This window comes from Anolis carolinensis, chromosome 2, assembly GCF_035594765.1.
Source record: "Anolis carolinensis isolate JA03-04 chromosome 2, rAnoCar3.1.pri, whole genome shotgun sequence".
NCBI lineage: Eukaryota > Metazoa > Chordata > Lepidosauria > Squamata > Dactyloidae > Anolis > Anolis carolinensis.
Window position 1 is genome coordinate 185543948 of NC_085842.1, and position 16615 is coordinate 185560562.

The 16615-nt window shown below is 46.5% G+C and overlaps 1 protein-coding gene and 1 long non-coding RNA gene across 5 annotated transcripts in view; one reads left to right on the forward strand and one right to left on the reverse strand.

Moving 5' to 3' along the window:
• Positions 1 to 10113, reverse strand: LOC134296407 (uncharacterized). The gene is made up of 2 exons (XR_010003140.1): positions 10049 to 10113; positions 1 to 2087 (listed from the first exon to the last, which is right to left on the reverse strand). It is a non-coding gene; the product is annotated as an uncharacterized LOC134296407 (long non-coding RNA).
• Positions 10114 to 10150: 37 nt separating this feature from the next.
• Positions 10151 to 16615, forward strand: part of usf3 (upstream transcription factor family member 3) — a 47283-nt gene continuing 40818 nt past the window's right edge. The window contains exon 1 of one of the 4 annotated variants that reach the window (XM_008120470.3): positions 10151 to 10275. Coding sequence is in view for 2 of the 4 variants with exons in the window: in XM_008120472.3 (XP_008118679.1) it covers positions 14001 to 14048 (48 nt within the window). In the remaining 2 variants the exon portion in view is untranslated. Of the gene's footprint in view, positions 10276 to 13894; positions 14049 to 16615 lie in introns of those variants that run through there. The other 3 variants (XM_008120471.3, XM_008120472.3, XM_003227301.4) reach the window with 3 other exon arrangements.

Below are 16615 nucleotides of genomic sequence, written 5' to 3' on the forward strand. Positions count from 1 at the left end.
TTCGAAGGCAAACGACAGAAGCTTTATTCAATCTGCAGAAGGAATGCTGTGTACCACAATGGATGCCAAAATGTACAAGCATAAAGAATATGAGAGATCCAATCTATATATATAAAAGGATAAAAAAAATTCGGCCTAGGACAAAACAATAAAACTACACACCCAGAAACACTAAACTTGGCAACACAACTCCTCATCCATGCCTCTACGTTCATACAACAAAAAGAAAAGAAAAATAAAGTCCTAATTAGAGGGAGAGGAATAATTGTTTTTTTATCCAATTGCTGCCAGTTAGAAGGCTAAGCTCTGTCCACTTGGTCTCCTAGCAACTAACTCAGCCCAGGGGACAGGCACAGTTAGACCTCAGGCCTCTTCCACACTGCCTATAAGATACAGATTATCTGATTTTAACTGGATTATATGGCATTGTAGACTCAAGGCCCTTCCACACAGCTATATTGCCCATTTATAATCTTCTATTATCTGCTTTGAACTGGATTATCTTGAGTCAACACTGCCAGATAATTCACTTCAGTGTGCATTTTATACAGCTGTGTAGAAGAGGCCTCATATAATCCAGTTCTAAGCAGATAATATAAGATTATAAATATACAGTAGAGTCTCACTTATCCAACATAAACAGGCCGGCAGAACGTTGGATAAGTGAATATGTTGGATAATAAGGGATTCAGAAAAAGAGGGATGTTGTATGTCTTTCGGGCTGTGTGGCCATGTTCCAGAAGTATTCTCTCCTGACGTTTCGCCCACATCTATGGCAGGCATCCTCAGAGGTTGTGAGGTATGGATAAACTAAGTAAGGCAAGGAAAGAATATATATGTGTAGAGTCCAGGGTGTGGCAAGAGTCCTTTGTCACTGAGAGCCAGCATTAATGTTTCAGTTAATCACCCCAATTAGCACTGGAAATGTTTTGTCTCTTGCCTGGGGGCATCCTTTGTTCAGAGTGTTGGTTCCCATCCACTGTTTTGATTTTGGAGTTTTGTAATACTGGTAGCCAGATTTTGTTCATTTTCATGGTTTCTTCCTTTCTGTTGAAGTTGTCCACATGCTTGTGGATTTCAATGGCTTCTCTGTGTAGTCTGACATGATAGTTGTTGGAATGGTCCAGCATTTTTGTGTTCTCAAATAATATCCTGTGTCCAGGCTGGTTCATCAAATGCTCTGCTATGGCTGATTTCTCTGGTTGAATTAGTCTGCAGTGCCTTTCATGTTCTTTGACTCTTGTTTGGGCGCTGCGTTTGGTGGTCCCTATGTATACTTGTCCACAGCTGCATGGTATCCGGTAGACTCCTGCAGAAGAGAGAGGATCCCTCTTGTCCTTCGCTGACTGTAGCATTTGTTGGATTTTCTTTGTGGGTCTGTAGATAGTTTGTAGGTTGTGCTTCTTCATCAGTTTGCCTATGCAGTCAGTGGTTCCCTTGATGTATGGTAATAACACCTTTCCTCTGGGTGGATCTTTGTCTTGACTCTCATGGCTTGTTCTTGGCCTTCAAGCTCTTCTGATGTCTGTGGTGGAGTAACCATTGGCCTGTAGAGCCCAGTTTAGGTGGTTGAGTTCACCTTGGAGGAGGTGAGGTTCGCAGATTCTTTGTGCACGGTCTGTCAGGGCTTTGATTGTGCTCCTTTTTTTACTTGGGTGATGGTTGGAGTTTTTATGAAGGTATCTATCTGTGTGTGTAGGTTTTCTGTAAACTGTGGCCCAATTGTTGATTGGGTTTGCGGATGACCAGAACATCTAGAAATGGCAGTTTTCCTTCCTTTTCTTTTTCCATGGCAAATTGGATGTTTGGGTGGAGGCTGTTAAGATGGTCCAGGAACTTGCTGAGTTCTTCCTATCCATGGCTCCAAATTGTGAAGGTGTCATCTACGTATCTGAACCAAACAGTTGGCTTTTTTGGTGCTATTTCTAGGGCCTGTTTTTCAAAGTATTCTATATAGAAATTTGCTACTACTGGGCTGAGAGGGCTCCCCATGGCCACGCCATCCTTCTGTTCATAGAATCCAGTGTCCCACTGAAAGTAGCTAGTGGTGAGGCAATGGTGAAACAGGGCCGTGATTCAGAAAAAGCCTATTAAACATCAAATTAGGTAATGATTATACAAATTAAACACCAAACATGTTATACAACAAATTTGACAGAAAAAGTAGTTCAGTGCTCAGTAATGCTGTGTCGTAATTACTGTATTTACAAATTTAGCACCAAAATATCACAATGAATTTAAAACATTGACTACTAAAAGGCAGACTGCGTTGGATAATCCAGAGCACTGGATAAGCGAATGTTGGATAAGTGAGATTCTACTGTAATATGAAATAATTACTCTGGTAATCCAGTCCAACCCAATTCTGCCATGGAGGACACAATCCAAGCACGCCCAACAGATGGCCACCCAGCCTCTCAATAATAATAATAAGAAGAAGAATATGATACAATCCTAAGGTTAGGAGACACCCCTAAGGATCATCCAGTTCAACTTCCTTCTACCATGCAGGACGACACAAACCAAGCACTCCTGACAGATGGCCATCCAAGATCTGCACAATAATAATACAAATCGAATCATAGAATCAGACAGTTAGGAGAGACCCCTAAAGGCCATCCAGTCCAACCCAACTCTGCCATTGGACGATACAATCCAAGCTGTCAGAACCCTGCTACTAGAGCCTGGATGTGGCTCTGAGTTTCAGGGTCACTGACATTGATAAGACACCTGCGTCCCAGGACTCGGAGGAGAAACGGCTGATGGACTTGGCGGGGAATTTGCGCGGGGTTTTACTGAGCGGGAAGAGACTGTTCAAATGAGGGGGAGGGTATATAAAGGAGGGTTGGCCGGAGCCTCCCATTCTTGGCTTTTCTGATGTTCATGTTTCCTACAGTAAAAGTTTCTGGTGATATCACAGAGAGTCTTGTGTGTTCATTCAGGAGCGGCTGTGGTGAGCTGACACTAAGCCAAGAATACGGACACCATCCCGCTGTAGCGGTGAGGTGTAACATGCAAGTGGAGGATGAAGAGCTCTTGGGCGCCGGAGGGGGAAGGTCGGAAAGGGCCACTCCCGAGACGGACGCTGAGTTCCACCAGCTGGCGGCCCTGGCGTCCTCCACCGCTTATGCCCAGCCAAATGGGGTAACCCAGAGGCGTGGAGTGGTGCGGGGAGACAGCACCGGAGGAGAGGAAGGTTCACCTTCCCCAGGCCCGCAAAAGATGGTGTTTCTGGAGGAGAGGATGTCGGCGATGGAGACCACCCTGGCAGTGATGTCGAGGGCGATGGAGCGCCTGGCGGTTTTGGCGGAGCCGGAGCGAGGAAGGGAACTCCGGGCTAGCTCAATGTGGGACGTGAGCATGGGAAGCAGCCAGGGCTTTGCAGACCTCCCAGCACCGAAGGGAAGGGAAATGCGAAAGGAGCCCGGTGCCCGGCCCAAGATCCAAACGAGCCTGACGCGGGTGGAGGAGAGTGACGACGAAGGGGAAAAGCCTCCGAGAATCCCGGCTACGCTCCCAACTGAGACCCTGGTGCCCCTGGCGAATGCCGGGCGTGGCACAGGACAAAGGGAAGCAGCAGCGGGGCCCACTGGCCCGCAAGGGGGCTTGCGACGGGCGGAGGATTGGGGATTGCCACCACAGGGACCCCTACCGAGACGAGAGGAACTAAGGATCGAGTTTGGGGGAGAGTCCTCTGAACTGGATTTTTTCCTGACCACGGTGAGGGGCTATATGGAGGACAATGCCCACACTTTCAGAACGGAATCCAGCCGGGTACGGGCCATTGGTGCAGTGTTGAAGAGGGGAGCGGCCAGCTGGTACGTTCAACTACACGCGCGGCGCGACCCATGTCTGGGGTCACTCCGACGCTTTATGGGGGCCCTGGAGACCCGTTTCCGAGATCCACTGGAGCAGATCCGGGCGAGGGAGGAGTTGAAGACCGTCTCCCAAGGGCAGAGGTCGGTATCTGAGTATGCGGAGGAGTTCCAATGCCTCGCTGAAAAGGTGCCGGAATGGTCTGCAGTGACAAAGATAGAACTCTTCAAAGAGGGGCTCAGGCGGGAGATCCTCTCCTGGGCGGTGCATCGTGATGAGCCTGACACACTGCGCGGATGGATTCAGCTGGCGGGGCGCGTCGAGACATCGCTGGCCCAGGCGAGGAGGCACCGAGGAGGGCTACAGCAGCGGCCGCAGATGAAAGAGGGGAGCCGGAAGGAGGGATCAACCCCAGCCGGGAGGAGAACGGAGCCGCCAGGGAACGTGAGCACCAGCAGGAGGGGCTGCTTCGTGTGCGGCCGTTTGGGCCACAGGGCTGCCGAGTGCTGGCAGAGAAAAGGGGAAGGCGGAGGCCCGCCCAAACCAAGAGCCGTGGCAGGGAAACGCGCCGAGGAAGAACCACCGATGAGGCACCACTCGGGGGGGTTGGTAAGTCAGGACAAAGCCATGATAGTGGTCCCCATTCAGCTGGAAAGTGGCAGCAAACAAGCAACCTGCAAAGCATTTGTGGATTGTGGATGTTCCAGGAACATCATCTCCCCTGAATTAGCCGAGGGATTGGGATGCGAAAGAACGAACCTAGAATCCCCAATAGCTTTTTCGCAGTTGGACGGATCCACAGCATCGGGATCATTAGCTAAGTACAGTGCCGAAGATGTAAAGTGTAAGATAGGGAGTTGGGAAGGAAAGGTGTCATTTGTGATATCACAAATAGCCAGCTATAATGTTATACTAGGCATGCCATGGCTGGGGCAGGCCAACCCGCAAATCAACTGGGAGGATAAGAGCATGATCTTCAGGATGAAGTTGGAAGAAGGGAGCCAGGAAGTGGAGAGAGAGCAGGGGAAAAGGGGGGAGGAAGACTCTATCAGGATAGCAGAACTGGCAGATAAATTACCCCCAGAGTATCGGGATTTTGTGGACGTATTTGATGAGAAGGAAGCAGACAGTTTCCCACCGAAGCGGAGAGTTGAAGTGAAGATAGAGCTAGTCCCAGGAGCAGAGCTTCCTAAGGCAAAAATATACCCAATGTCGGCTAGGGAAAAGGAGGAACTGAGAAAATACATTGATAAAAACCTAGCGAGGGGTTTCATAGAGCCTTCCAATTCCCCTCTAGGGGCGCCTGTGTTGTTCAGGCGCAAAAAGGACCAAACGCTGAGGCTCTGCATTGACTACAGGGGCCTGAATGCAATCAGTTCTGGAAATAAATACCCCCTACCTTTAGTGAAGGACTTGATCGCCCAGTTATCGGAGGGACAGATATTCACTAAATTGGACTTAATTGAAGCATACCATAAATTGCAGATTAAACCAGAGGACAGGTGGAAGACGGCCTTCTCCTGTGCATTCGGATTATTCAATTATCGTGTGCTCCCTTTCGGTTTGTGCGGCGGAGGCGCCGCGTTCATGCAATTAATCAACGAAGTGTTGCATCCATTGTTGTACAAGGGAGTCTTTGTTTTTTTAGATGACATATTGTTAGTATCTCGGACTAAGGAGCAACACGTAGAACTAGTCAGGGAAGTCCTGCAAAAGTTGAGAGAAGCAAAACTGTATGCGAAGCTTGCCAAGTGCGAGTTCAATAAAGACCAGATAGACTTTCTGGGGTATAGGATTTCCTCCCAGGGAGTGGCGATGGACCCTGCGAAGGTAGAAGACGTGAGGGGGTGGGAAGCCCCCAAAACACGGAAGCAGCTGCAATCCTTCCTAGGGTTCGCAAACTTCTATAGAACATTTATCAAGGACTTTGCGCGCCTCACTTTGCCATTAACGGATTTGTTAAAGACTAAAGGCAGGGGAGAAACAGCCAAAGTGAAGGCCCCAGGGGCCAAACTGACATGGACAATAGAATGCCAGGAAGCTTTCGAAGCCCTTAAAAAGCGTTTTACGGAGGAGCCTGTCCTACAGCACCCTGATATGTCTAAAGCCTTTGTATTACATTGCGATGCGTCAGACCGGGCATATGGGGCAGTTCTGCTACAGAAAGACGAGGGGGGGAACCTGAAGCCATGTGGCTATCTGTCAAAAAAGTTTAGTGATACAGAAAAAAACTGGCCGATTTGGGAGAGAGAAGCCTTAGCGATTCTAAAAGCACTAGAGTGCTGGAGACACTTCCTGGAAGGAAGTGGAACACCGTTTGAGGTGTGGACTGACCATAGAAATTTACAGTATCTAAGATCCCCTCGTAAACTATCAGCGAAGCAAATTAGATGGGCCCAATATTTCAGCCGTTTTGATTTCAGACTCAGATTCTTCCAGGGGAAACATAATATACTCGCTGACGCTCTCTCTCGGATGCCTCAGCACGGGGGAGGAATTCAGGAATCTGAAGGGAGTATTTTTCTTGATAAGCAATGGGGCCTGGCAGTACTAACTCGAGCACAAGCGGCCAAAGAAAACAAACGTACTGCCATTTCCACGGGGGGAGGAGAAATATGGGAGGAAGAGTTGAAGCGAGCGTATGGAATGGACAAATGGTTACAAACAAACAAAGAAAAAGGAGAATTGTGTGGGGATTTGGTGTTTGTAAATAAGAAATTGTATATTCCTGAATGTTTAAGACGAGAAATGTTAAGGAAGTACCATGATAACAAGGGTGCGGGTCATCTAGGCCCCACCAGGACTATTAAACTGTTGGCCAAACAATGCTGGTGGCCCGGAATGAGGAAAGACGCCAGGGGGTACGTCACGCAGTGTGAATTATGCGCAGAGGGGAAAACACCACCGGGGAAGCCCCAGGGGCTATTGCAGAAGGTGGTAGAGCCCATGAGGCCATGGGAATGCGTAGCCATGGATTTTGTAGGCGAACTACCCCCCAGCAGAGGCCACAGATACATTTGGACAATATTGGACTTATTCTCAAAACAGGCACACTTTGTGGCTCTGCCAAAACTTCCTTCAGCTGAAAAACTTGCTGATTTGTATGTGAAGCACGTATATCGCCTACATGGGTGTCCCGACAAGATAATTAGTGACCGGGGAGTCCAATTTACTGCAAAATTTTGGGGAAAATTCTTACAGCTGTTAGGAGCAGAAAGGAACCTGAGCTCGGCCTTTCATCCCGCGACCAACGGGGGGGTCGAACGTACCCAACAGACACTGTGCCAATTCTTAAGGATGTACACCAATTATAGACAGGATGATTGGGCGGACCTTCTACCGTTTGCTGAGATGGCTTTTAACGGGGCCGTACATTCGGCCACAGGTCGTGCCCCATTCGAAATAGTATACGGACAGGAGGTGGCACCTTTCCCCAGGCTACCCGAGTGGAAGGAAGGGGAGGGCCAGACCGACGAGGAATGGCCGGCCAAAATCAAGCAAGGGTGGCGAACCGTGGTAGAGGCATTGCGGGAAACACAAAAGAAGTACAAGCTCTTTGCGGATCGTAGGCGCCGAGAGGGGGACAAATTGGGCGAAGGAGATCTGGTTTGGCTGAGCACAAAAAACCTGAAATTGGGGTTCCCATCCAAGAAATTGGCTCCACGCTATATAGGGCCATTCAGGGTAGCAAAAAGAATAAACGAAGTGACCTATGAGCTGAGGCTACCAAAGGACCTAGGAAAGGTACACCCGGTATTCCATTGCAGCCTGTTAAAAAAGTATAAAGGAACTCTGGACAGCGGAGAACAATAGTTGTGTTTAATCTTTTCCTTCCAGGACGAAGGGGAGGAGGACGCCATGTCAGAACCCTGCTACTAGAGCCTGGATGTGGCTCTGAGTTTCAGGGTCACTGACATTGATAAGACACCTGCGTCCCAGGACTCGGAGGAGAAACGGCTGATGGACTTGGCGGGGAATTTGCGCGGGGTTTTACTGAGCGGGAAGAGACTGTTCAAATGAGGGGGAGGGTATATAAAGGAGGGTTGGCCGGAGCCTCCCATTCTTGGCTTTTCTGATGTTCATGTTTCCTACAGTAAAAGTTTCTGGTGATATCACAGAGAGTCTTGTGTGTTCATTCAGGAGCGGCTGTGGTGAGCTGACACCAAGCACTATCAACAAATGGCCACCTAGCCTCTCAATAATAATAATAAGAAAAAGAAGAAAGACCCCTAAGGATCATCCAGTTCAACTTCCTTCTACCATGCAGGACGACACAAACCAAACACTCCTGACAGATGGCCATCCAAGATCTGCACAGTAATAATACAAATCGAATCATAGAATCAGACAGTTAGGAGAGACCCCTAAAGGCCATCCAGCCCTGACTGGCCCATGCTGAAAAGCCAGCAGTCGTTTCCCTTGCCCTGATTGGTAGAGGGGCAGGCACACTCTGCTTGGCCCGGGCTACGATGGCGTGGCTGGGGATCCCCGTCCCTGTCGCGGGGGGAGCCTTAGCACCTCCTGTCAGCAGACAGAGGTGTTTCCTGGGGCAAGGAGGCTCCCAGAATGTTGCACTCATCTCCTGGTATTGTTTAATGGAATTTGTGAGACAATGTCCGGGTGAGCAAATGATGAGATTATGCAGATATCAAGTCTAGGATTTAGGGAGACAATGAATGGAGAGTCTCCAGGCCTGTTCTCATGCCAGGAAGACAAATATTAAGTCCAGAAGATGTCTATTGGAAATGGTGGAGGAATCAGAGCCATCATATTCCTTGTCTAGGTTTTGGTCCAACTGGTGACTCATCCCCGCCCCCCCCCCGGGGGGGGGGCGTGCCAGATGGCAATCAGGTAGGTCCTAGCAGGGTTCCAGGAAGGATACTGTCTGAGTGATAATTGTCCAAAACTGCACCACCTGCTCAAGGCATGAGGAAGAATTCCTGGAATATTTGATACTTCTCAAGGGTCAACAGAGGTTAAAACAGTTCACTGCAGTTTGCCATCTATCTAATATATTTCACATAAATAAATAGAGAGCAAATAATCAAAAGTAAGAATCAAGTAGAGTTCATAAGCTTGGAAATGGGGGCGGGGGTCTGACTTGGCTGCATAGAGAATTGGAAAAGTTACTTCCCTCCACATTTTTTTATCTGCCTCTCTGTTCAGGTGCAAATATCCAAGGGAAAAGGATAAATAATGTAGTGTCTAGAACAGGGGTCCCCAAACTTTTTAAACAGAGGGCCAGTTCACGATCCTTCGGACTGTTGGTGGGCTGGACTATAGTTGGCCACTGAGCAGCAATAATAATAATAATAATAATAATAATAATAATAATAATAATAATTTATTATTATTATTATTATTATTATTATTATTATTATTATTATTATTATGAGGGTTGGAAGAGACCCTTTGGGCCATTGAGTCCAATCCCCTTCTGCCTTTGTGCACTGAAAGCACAAGCAAAGCATCCCTGACAGATGGCCACCCAGACTCAATGTTAATAATAATAATAACAATAATAATAATAAAAAATGTGCCGTGCCAAAAGATCTCAGCCGGCATTTGGAAACAATAGACATTGACAAAATTACGATCTGCCAACTGCAAAAGGACACCCAACTGGGATCTGCGCGCATCACCTGAAAATACATCACACAGTCCTAGACACTTGGGAAGTGTCCGACTTGTGATTTTGTGAAACAAAATCCAGCAGATCTATCTTGTTTGCTGTGTCATACTTATAATAAAAAAGCAGGTTGAAAGAGACCCTTAGTCCAACCCCCTTCTGCTTCTGTGCACCAAAAGCACAAGCAAAGCATCCCTGACAGATGGCCATCCAGCCTCAATGTTAATAATAATAATAATAATAATAATAATAAAAGGGTTGTAAGAGAAGAAGAGACCCCTTGGATCATTTAGCCCAACCCCCTTCTGCCCTTGTGCCATGGGGGCCAGATAAATGGCTTCAATGGGCCGCATCCAGCCCCCGGGCCTTAGTTTGGGGACCCCTGGTCTAGAAGAAAAGTGTTACTGAAGTCCAGGGATATGGATACATTGTAGCATCATAAGAATATGTTTCATTTTGCTAAACTGAAAGCTGTTCTTGGAGATCCGGACCGGTTTAACCCAAAAGGTGTAAGCAGAGGTGGCCCTAGGTTTTTTTCGCTATATAAGCAAACCTAGGGCCACGCCCCCCCCCCCCCGAAATTATGCCCCCCCCCCAACATACCGGCGGCGGCGCACTCTCCAGCCGCGGAACTATAAAGGCCTCCAGGAAGGCCTTGCTTTCTCGCGAGATTTCACGAAATCTTGCAGAAATCTCGAGAGAAGAGCGAGGACTTCCTCGTTCCGCAGCGAGCGACCCAATGGTCGCTGCCGCTGCTGCCTAGAGAGCGCCCTCCAAGGGCTGCGCCCCAAGCGCACAATAACAGCCTCCATGATGAACTGGCCCTGGGTGTAAGTGGAAGAAAATGGACTTTGTGAGAATGGGGTTGGCTGCTGATCCATGGAGGGTTGGGGAAGACATCATTTGTGAGGAAGGGCACCATTGCAATTCATTCTGGCCCCTTGTCCTTGGAAAACTATAAATCCATTTCCTATTAGGGGTGTGGGTAGGTGTTTGATAACATTCAGTCATCCTGTATAATTGTTTCATTTCCTCCTTCATTTATTCCACTTTTACTAACTTGCAAGGGTTCTGTGGCCACATAGAGTGGCGTGGTGCTTTAAGCTTTTAGTCACGAGTGAATTAGCTGCTTTAAAAAAATATTAACAAAAATTATCCACAAAAGGAGAATAGTGGTCACAGAAAAGAGGTGGCTCAGGTTGCCTTCTTATCCTCTCTGCGGAATTTGCTCCAGTTTTCAAGAGAGATAAAGTGCAAGAGATCATCACCATCTGTGAGACAAGGACCCAAGAGGAGACACAGATGATCCACTCAAGTCTCCTATTGACACCTTGGACTCTGTCATTGTCCCTCTCCTGGGAAAGTACTTGGGTCTAGAATGTCACAATTGTTTCTGAATCCTGGACTAGATACCTGCATAATCCATTCATTCAGTTTTCTGAACTTTCATTATTTTTGGATGGACATCACAATATCCTAAAGGGCAGACATGAGCTTTCCGCCCAGAATCTTCCCTTATCTCACCACTGGAAGCCCCAGGGCTTCCCTACCCAGCTGAGTGGGGAATCTCAGCCATGTCATCAGCTCCCCAGCCAATCAGAGAGCGAGCCAGCAGGGTCCCACCGATGGACCAACCAGGGGATGGCATTTTGCATAGACTAACCAAAGGGCTGGGAGGGAATTTCAAGTAGATAGCAATGTAAATATATTGATTTTTTTTGTGTATAAGGATGCCTGCCTTTTCCTTATTTAGTATGCTTACACACTTTGAAGCTTAGTTGCCTTCTGCAGATTGAACAAAAACTTAATGTTATTTGCCTTCACACTGGTAAGATCCCGATTTCCCGTCTCAGAACATTAGTGGTTAGCGGAACAACCAGGTTTTTCCTTTTGATATCCGCAGTTTAGCCAAAACTTCAAATTTTCTAGCTTTAGAACTATTTCTCAATCAATGCCTGAACATTGTGAGGAAATATTATTATATTTATTTATTTTACCCCGCGTTATCTCCCCAAAGGACTCAAAGCAGCTTAACATAAAAGCATTGTTATCAAATTAAAAATATACAAATATACAAATATTAAAACAGAATTAAAACAGCATTAAAATTTCAGTAAAAGACCAAAACATATTCATAGTTAAAAATCACAGCATCCTCTGATTTGATCTTTAAACGCCTGCCTGAATAAGAAAGTTTTAGCCTGCTGCCGGAAGGACAGCAGGAAGGGGGCTGTTCTGGCTTCCCTGGAAAGAAAAGGAGTTCCAGAGTCGAGGCGCAGCCACTGAGTAGGAAGGCTCTCTTTCTCATTCCCACCAACTAGGCTTGAGATAGAGATTATTATGAATAAATTTTCAATAACTTTAAAGCATAGTTTCTCTTTATTGCAATTTCAGTGTGAGAGGGTATATCAGGACCTTTACAGAATGACAGTTTACTTTTACACAAAGAATGGCATTGGACATACAGACTATGTAACTATATTGGATTCTACAACCTACCATTATATTGGCTAACAAACAAAGGAGGGTTACATTTTTATTCAGCATTCACACACATGTGCATGCATTCATCCTCATGCATCCAAATATTACCATATCCTTTCCTCCCTCCTTGGAGAAGCACCTGCTTAAGCCAGGCACTGTGTAGTCCTTATTTTGCAAGTCGTCGTTTTGTGCCCACAAACTATTTTAAATTGGGTTGCTGTGAGTTTTCTAGGCTGTATGGCCATGAGAGAGCCTTGGACCGCAAGAAGATCCAAACAGTCCATCCTCCAGGAAATAATGCCCAGCTGCTCACTGGAGGGAAGGATATTAGAGGCAAAGATGAAGTACTTTGGCCACATCATGAGGAGACAGGAAAGCTTGGAGAAGAGAATGTTGCTGGGGAAAATGGAAGGAAAAAGGAAGAGAGGCCAACCAAGGGCAAGATGGATGGATGGTATCCTTGAAGTGACTGGCTTGACCTTGAAGGAGCTGGGGGTGGCCACCGCCAACAGGGAGCTCTGGCGTGGGCCAGTCCATGAGGTCACAAAAAGGGGGAAGTGACTGAACAAATAAACAACAACACGGCCATGTTCCAGAAGCATTCTCTCCTGACGTTTCACCCACATCTATGGCAGGCATCCTCAGAGAGTGTGAGGTATATTGGAAACTAGGCTGGTGAGGTTTATATATCTGTGGAAGATCCAGGGTGGGAGAAAGAACTCTTGTCTGCTGGAGGAAGTGTGAATGTTGAAATTAATCACCTGATTAGCATTTAATGGCCTTGCAGCTTCAAGGCTGATTCCTGCCTGAGGGAATCCTTAGCTGGCCCTGATTCTTTCATGCCTGGAATTCCCGTTTTCAGAGTGTTGTACTTTATTTGCTGTCCTGATTTTAGTGTTTTTTTGTAAGGACATGTATTACAATTCACGGTCCAGAGATTAAAATACAACCACAAAAGAATGTATCGCAGACAACCAGGTTGTGGATGAAACGTCAGGAAAGAATGCTTCTGGAACATGGCCATACAGTTTGAAAACTCACAGCAACCCAGTGATTCTGGCCATGAAAGCCTTCGACAACACACTGAACTCTTGTTTGTTGGAGGCAGGTGTGAATGTTGCAGTTGGCCACTTTGATTAGCATTGAATAGTTTTGCAGCTTCAAGGTCTGGCTACTTACTGCCTGGGGGAACTTTTGTTGGGAGGTGTTAGCTGGCCCTGATTGATTCCTGTCTGGAATTCCTCTGTTTTCTAAGTGGTGTTCTTTATTTATTGTCCTGATTTTAGAGGTTTTAAAAAAATACTGGTATGTTAAGTTGGTGGCGCCTCTCCAAGATATTAAATTATTGAGATATTAGAGCAAAACATGCCATGGCAGGATGTCCCTCCTGCAAGGACAAAGTTTTTGCAGTTTAATAAACTTTTCCCCATGTGTTCATAATAGAACCAGTGAGGAAATGACATTGATAACCCAGGGACAAAAATCATAGTCCAGGAGAGAGGTGCTTCTTTCCACAGTCCACCTCGGACAGTGGGCGGGAATAACTCTCTGCAATGTGATGGCAAAATCAACTGAGAACTCCTGAAGAAAACGGATAGTTTGCTAGTGTGTGGTGGAGGTAGGAAAAGCATCCATTTAATTTTAGATGCCTGAGCTGAATGGCAAATCTACTCTTTCAAACACTTCATATGTTCAATGAGATGAGGTTCGTTTTCTCATGTGCTTCTACTAGGCGAATTTCGGCTTCCTCTTTAGAGAACTCTTACCTACCGACGCCCCGCCCCCTTCCCTCCTTCCCAACCGCCAATTGGTTCCTCAAGTAGTTCCTGTTTCCCCCCAATGTAGGCAGCGGTGCAACCCCTACTGAGGTCTCCGTTGGTCCGCCGCGCAGCCAATGAGGCTCTAGTGGGCGGGCCTCGTCGCTCGTCTCTTGACACGGATGTGTGGCGACGTGACGTCCATTGGTTGCTCTGGTCGGGGAGGGCGGGACCAAGGCGAAGGTGCGCACAAGGATAGGATGCGAGGCTTCGAGGGGGAGTGAGAGAAAGAGAGAAGGCCTCTCCGGAGGAGGATGGTCCCCGCGGTGGGGCTGCAGCTGACGAGCGCGCCCTCGACGCCGGTGAGTGGAGCCTGGACGGGGCCCGCTGGCTCTCTGGGTCCAGAACAGCTCACCTCGGGGCGGGGAGGAGGGCAGGAAGAAGGCTTCCCTAACCCGCCGTCAAAGTTTACATTCCGAGGGGAGGCCAAGCCTGAGGAGAGGCAGGCTGACAGGCAGGCCGGTCGGCCCATTCACACCCTGCTTGCTTTCCTTCCGCAATGATCCTGGCTGAGGAAGGCAGGCAGACTGTGTGTGGCCAGGAGCCAGCCGGGCCCTGAGGAATCAAGGGAATGGGGATGACTTCCATCCCATCCCAGGACAACACGGGCTCTTATTCTCCATGCTCAGCAGACAGGCTTCTTTTTAAATAGCCCGAGTAGGGTTTTGGGAACGTCGTGGTTCAGTAAGGTCTTGTATTTGTGAAGCATTGAGTCGTAGTGTCCATGTTTTTAGAGGAGGCAGGTTTGTATACATCGCCATAAAACACATAAGCGAAAACACATTATGTACTAGTTATTTGTTTATTTATCGGTTCAGATCTGACTTCAGAATACAGTTATAATGTATTTTAAAAAACCACAAACAAAGTCAAAAACTTGGCATTACACTACATTTCCTTTGACCAGAAGCCGGCCACTTGGAGTGCTTCTGGTTTCACTGTAAGAAGGTCCTCCGTTGTGCATGTGGCAGGATCAGGCTGCATTGTTGTCAGTGGTCTGTGGTTTGCTCTTCTCCACACTCGCATGTGAACTCCACTTTTTAGCCCTATTTTTTTAAGATTGGCTCTGCACCTCATGGTGCCAGAGCATAGTCTGTTTAGCGCTTTCCAAGTCGCCCAATCTTCTGTGTGCCCAGAAAGGAGTTTCTCATCCAGAATCAGCCACTGATTGAGGTTCCGGGTTTTAGCCTACCACTTTTGAGCTCTCGCTTGCTGAGGTGTTCCTGCGAGTATCTCTGTAGATTTTAGAAAGCTATTTCTTGATTTAAGATGCTGGCTGATATCCAAACAGAGAATGGTCCGGAGATGTCAATTTATTTATTTATTTCCAACATTTATATCCCACCCTTCTCACCTGAAGGGACTCAGGACTCAATGCCTTGGTCCTTTCATTATTGTCTGCTACTTCCCAACGGATGTCAGGTAGTGCAATACTGGCTAAACAGTATAATGTTTCCAGCGGTATTGGATATAGACATCCTGTGATAATGCGGCATGTCTCAGTAAGGGCCACATCCACTGTTTCAATGTGGTGAGATATATTCCACACTGGGCATGCATATTTGGCGCCAGAGTAGCAAAGCGCAAGATCAGATGTCTTCAATGCATCTGGCTGTGATCCCCAGGTTGTGCCAGTCAGCTTTCGCATGATAGCATTTCTAGCACCCACTTTTTGCTTAATAATCAAGCAGTGCTTCTTGTAAGCCAGATCACGGTCCAGAGTAACTCCCAGGTACAGTAGAGTCTCACTTATCCAACACTCGCTTATCCAACGTTCTGGATTATCCAACGCATTTTTGTAGTCAATGTTTTCAATACATCATGATATTTTGGTGATAAATTCATAAATACAGTAATTACTACATAGCATTACTGTGTATTGAACTACTTTTTCTGTTAAATTTGTTGTATAACATGATGTTTTGGTGCTTAATTTGTAAAATCATAACTTAATTTAATATTTAATAGGCTTTTCCTTAATCTCTCCTTATTATCCAACATATTCGCTTATCCAACGTTCTGCCAGCCCGTTTACGTTGGATAAGCGAGACTCTGCTGTATTTTGGTGTGTTTCTGACTTACAAGAGCACATTACTATGAAGGACAGTATTCCCTCACTACTTCGCGGTTCACTTTTCGCAGATTTGCTGTTTCACAGTTTTTCAATAAACTCTAAAAGACTATTATAAATCATAAAAAATTACAATTTACAGGCTAAGGAAGGGAGGAAGGAGAAGCCAAAGGGAGAGAAAAGGAGCCCAAGTGGCAACAGGAGGAGAGGGAGGTGATTTATGATTGGTTGATAAAAACTTAAAATAGTGTATAACTACTAAAATAATGTATAAATATTAAAATAAATATAGTGCCCCTACTTCACAGATTTTAATTTATTGCGGGTGGTCCTGGAACCTAACCCCCGCAATAAGTGAGGGAACACTGTATTACAATTCACGATCCAGAGATTAAAATACAACCATAAAAGAATGTCAATTTAAAATTCATGGTTAAAAATTTACTGGTTATTCCTGCTGGAAGAGATGGGTCTAGTTGGGTCTTGTATGCTGACAGCCCCTTTAGTGGTTGGAGCTCTTCCAGCAAGTCATCCCACATTCATCTTGGGGTGGCCAATGACAACATCCTTAGGGGACAGTCGCCAGTCAATTATTTTTTTTAATAACAATAATAAAATCTCCATGATAGGTCTGGCTTATGGTCGTCATAAGCCAGAATTGACTTGAAGGCACATAACAACAGCTAATAAACAGGTATGAAGGCTTCTGTTCTGTACTGGAACTGATATTTGAAGGACCAGGGGGGCTTTTATTCACTCTTCAATTATTTGAACATACAACCTTTCTGAGGACAAAAT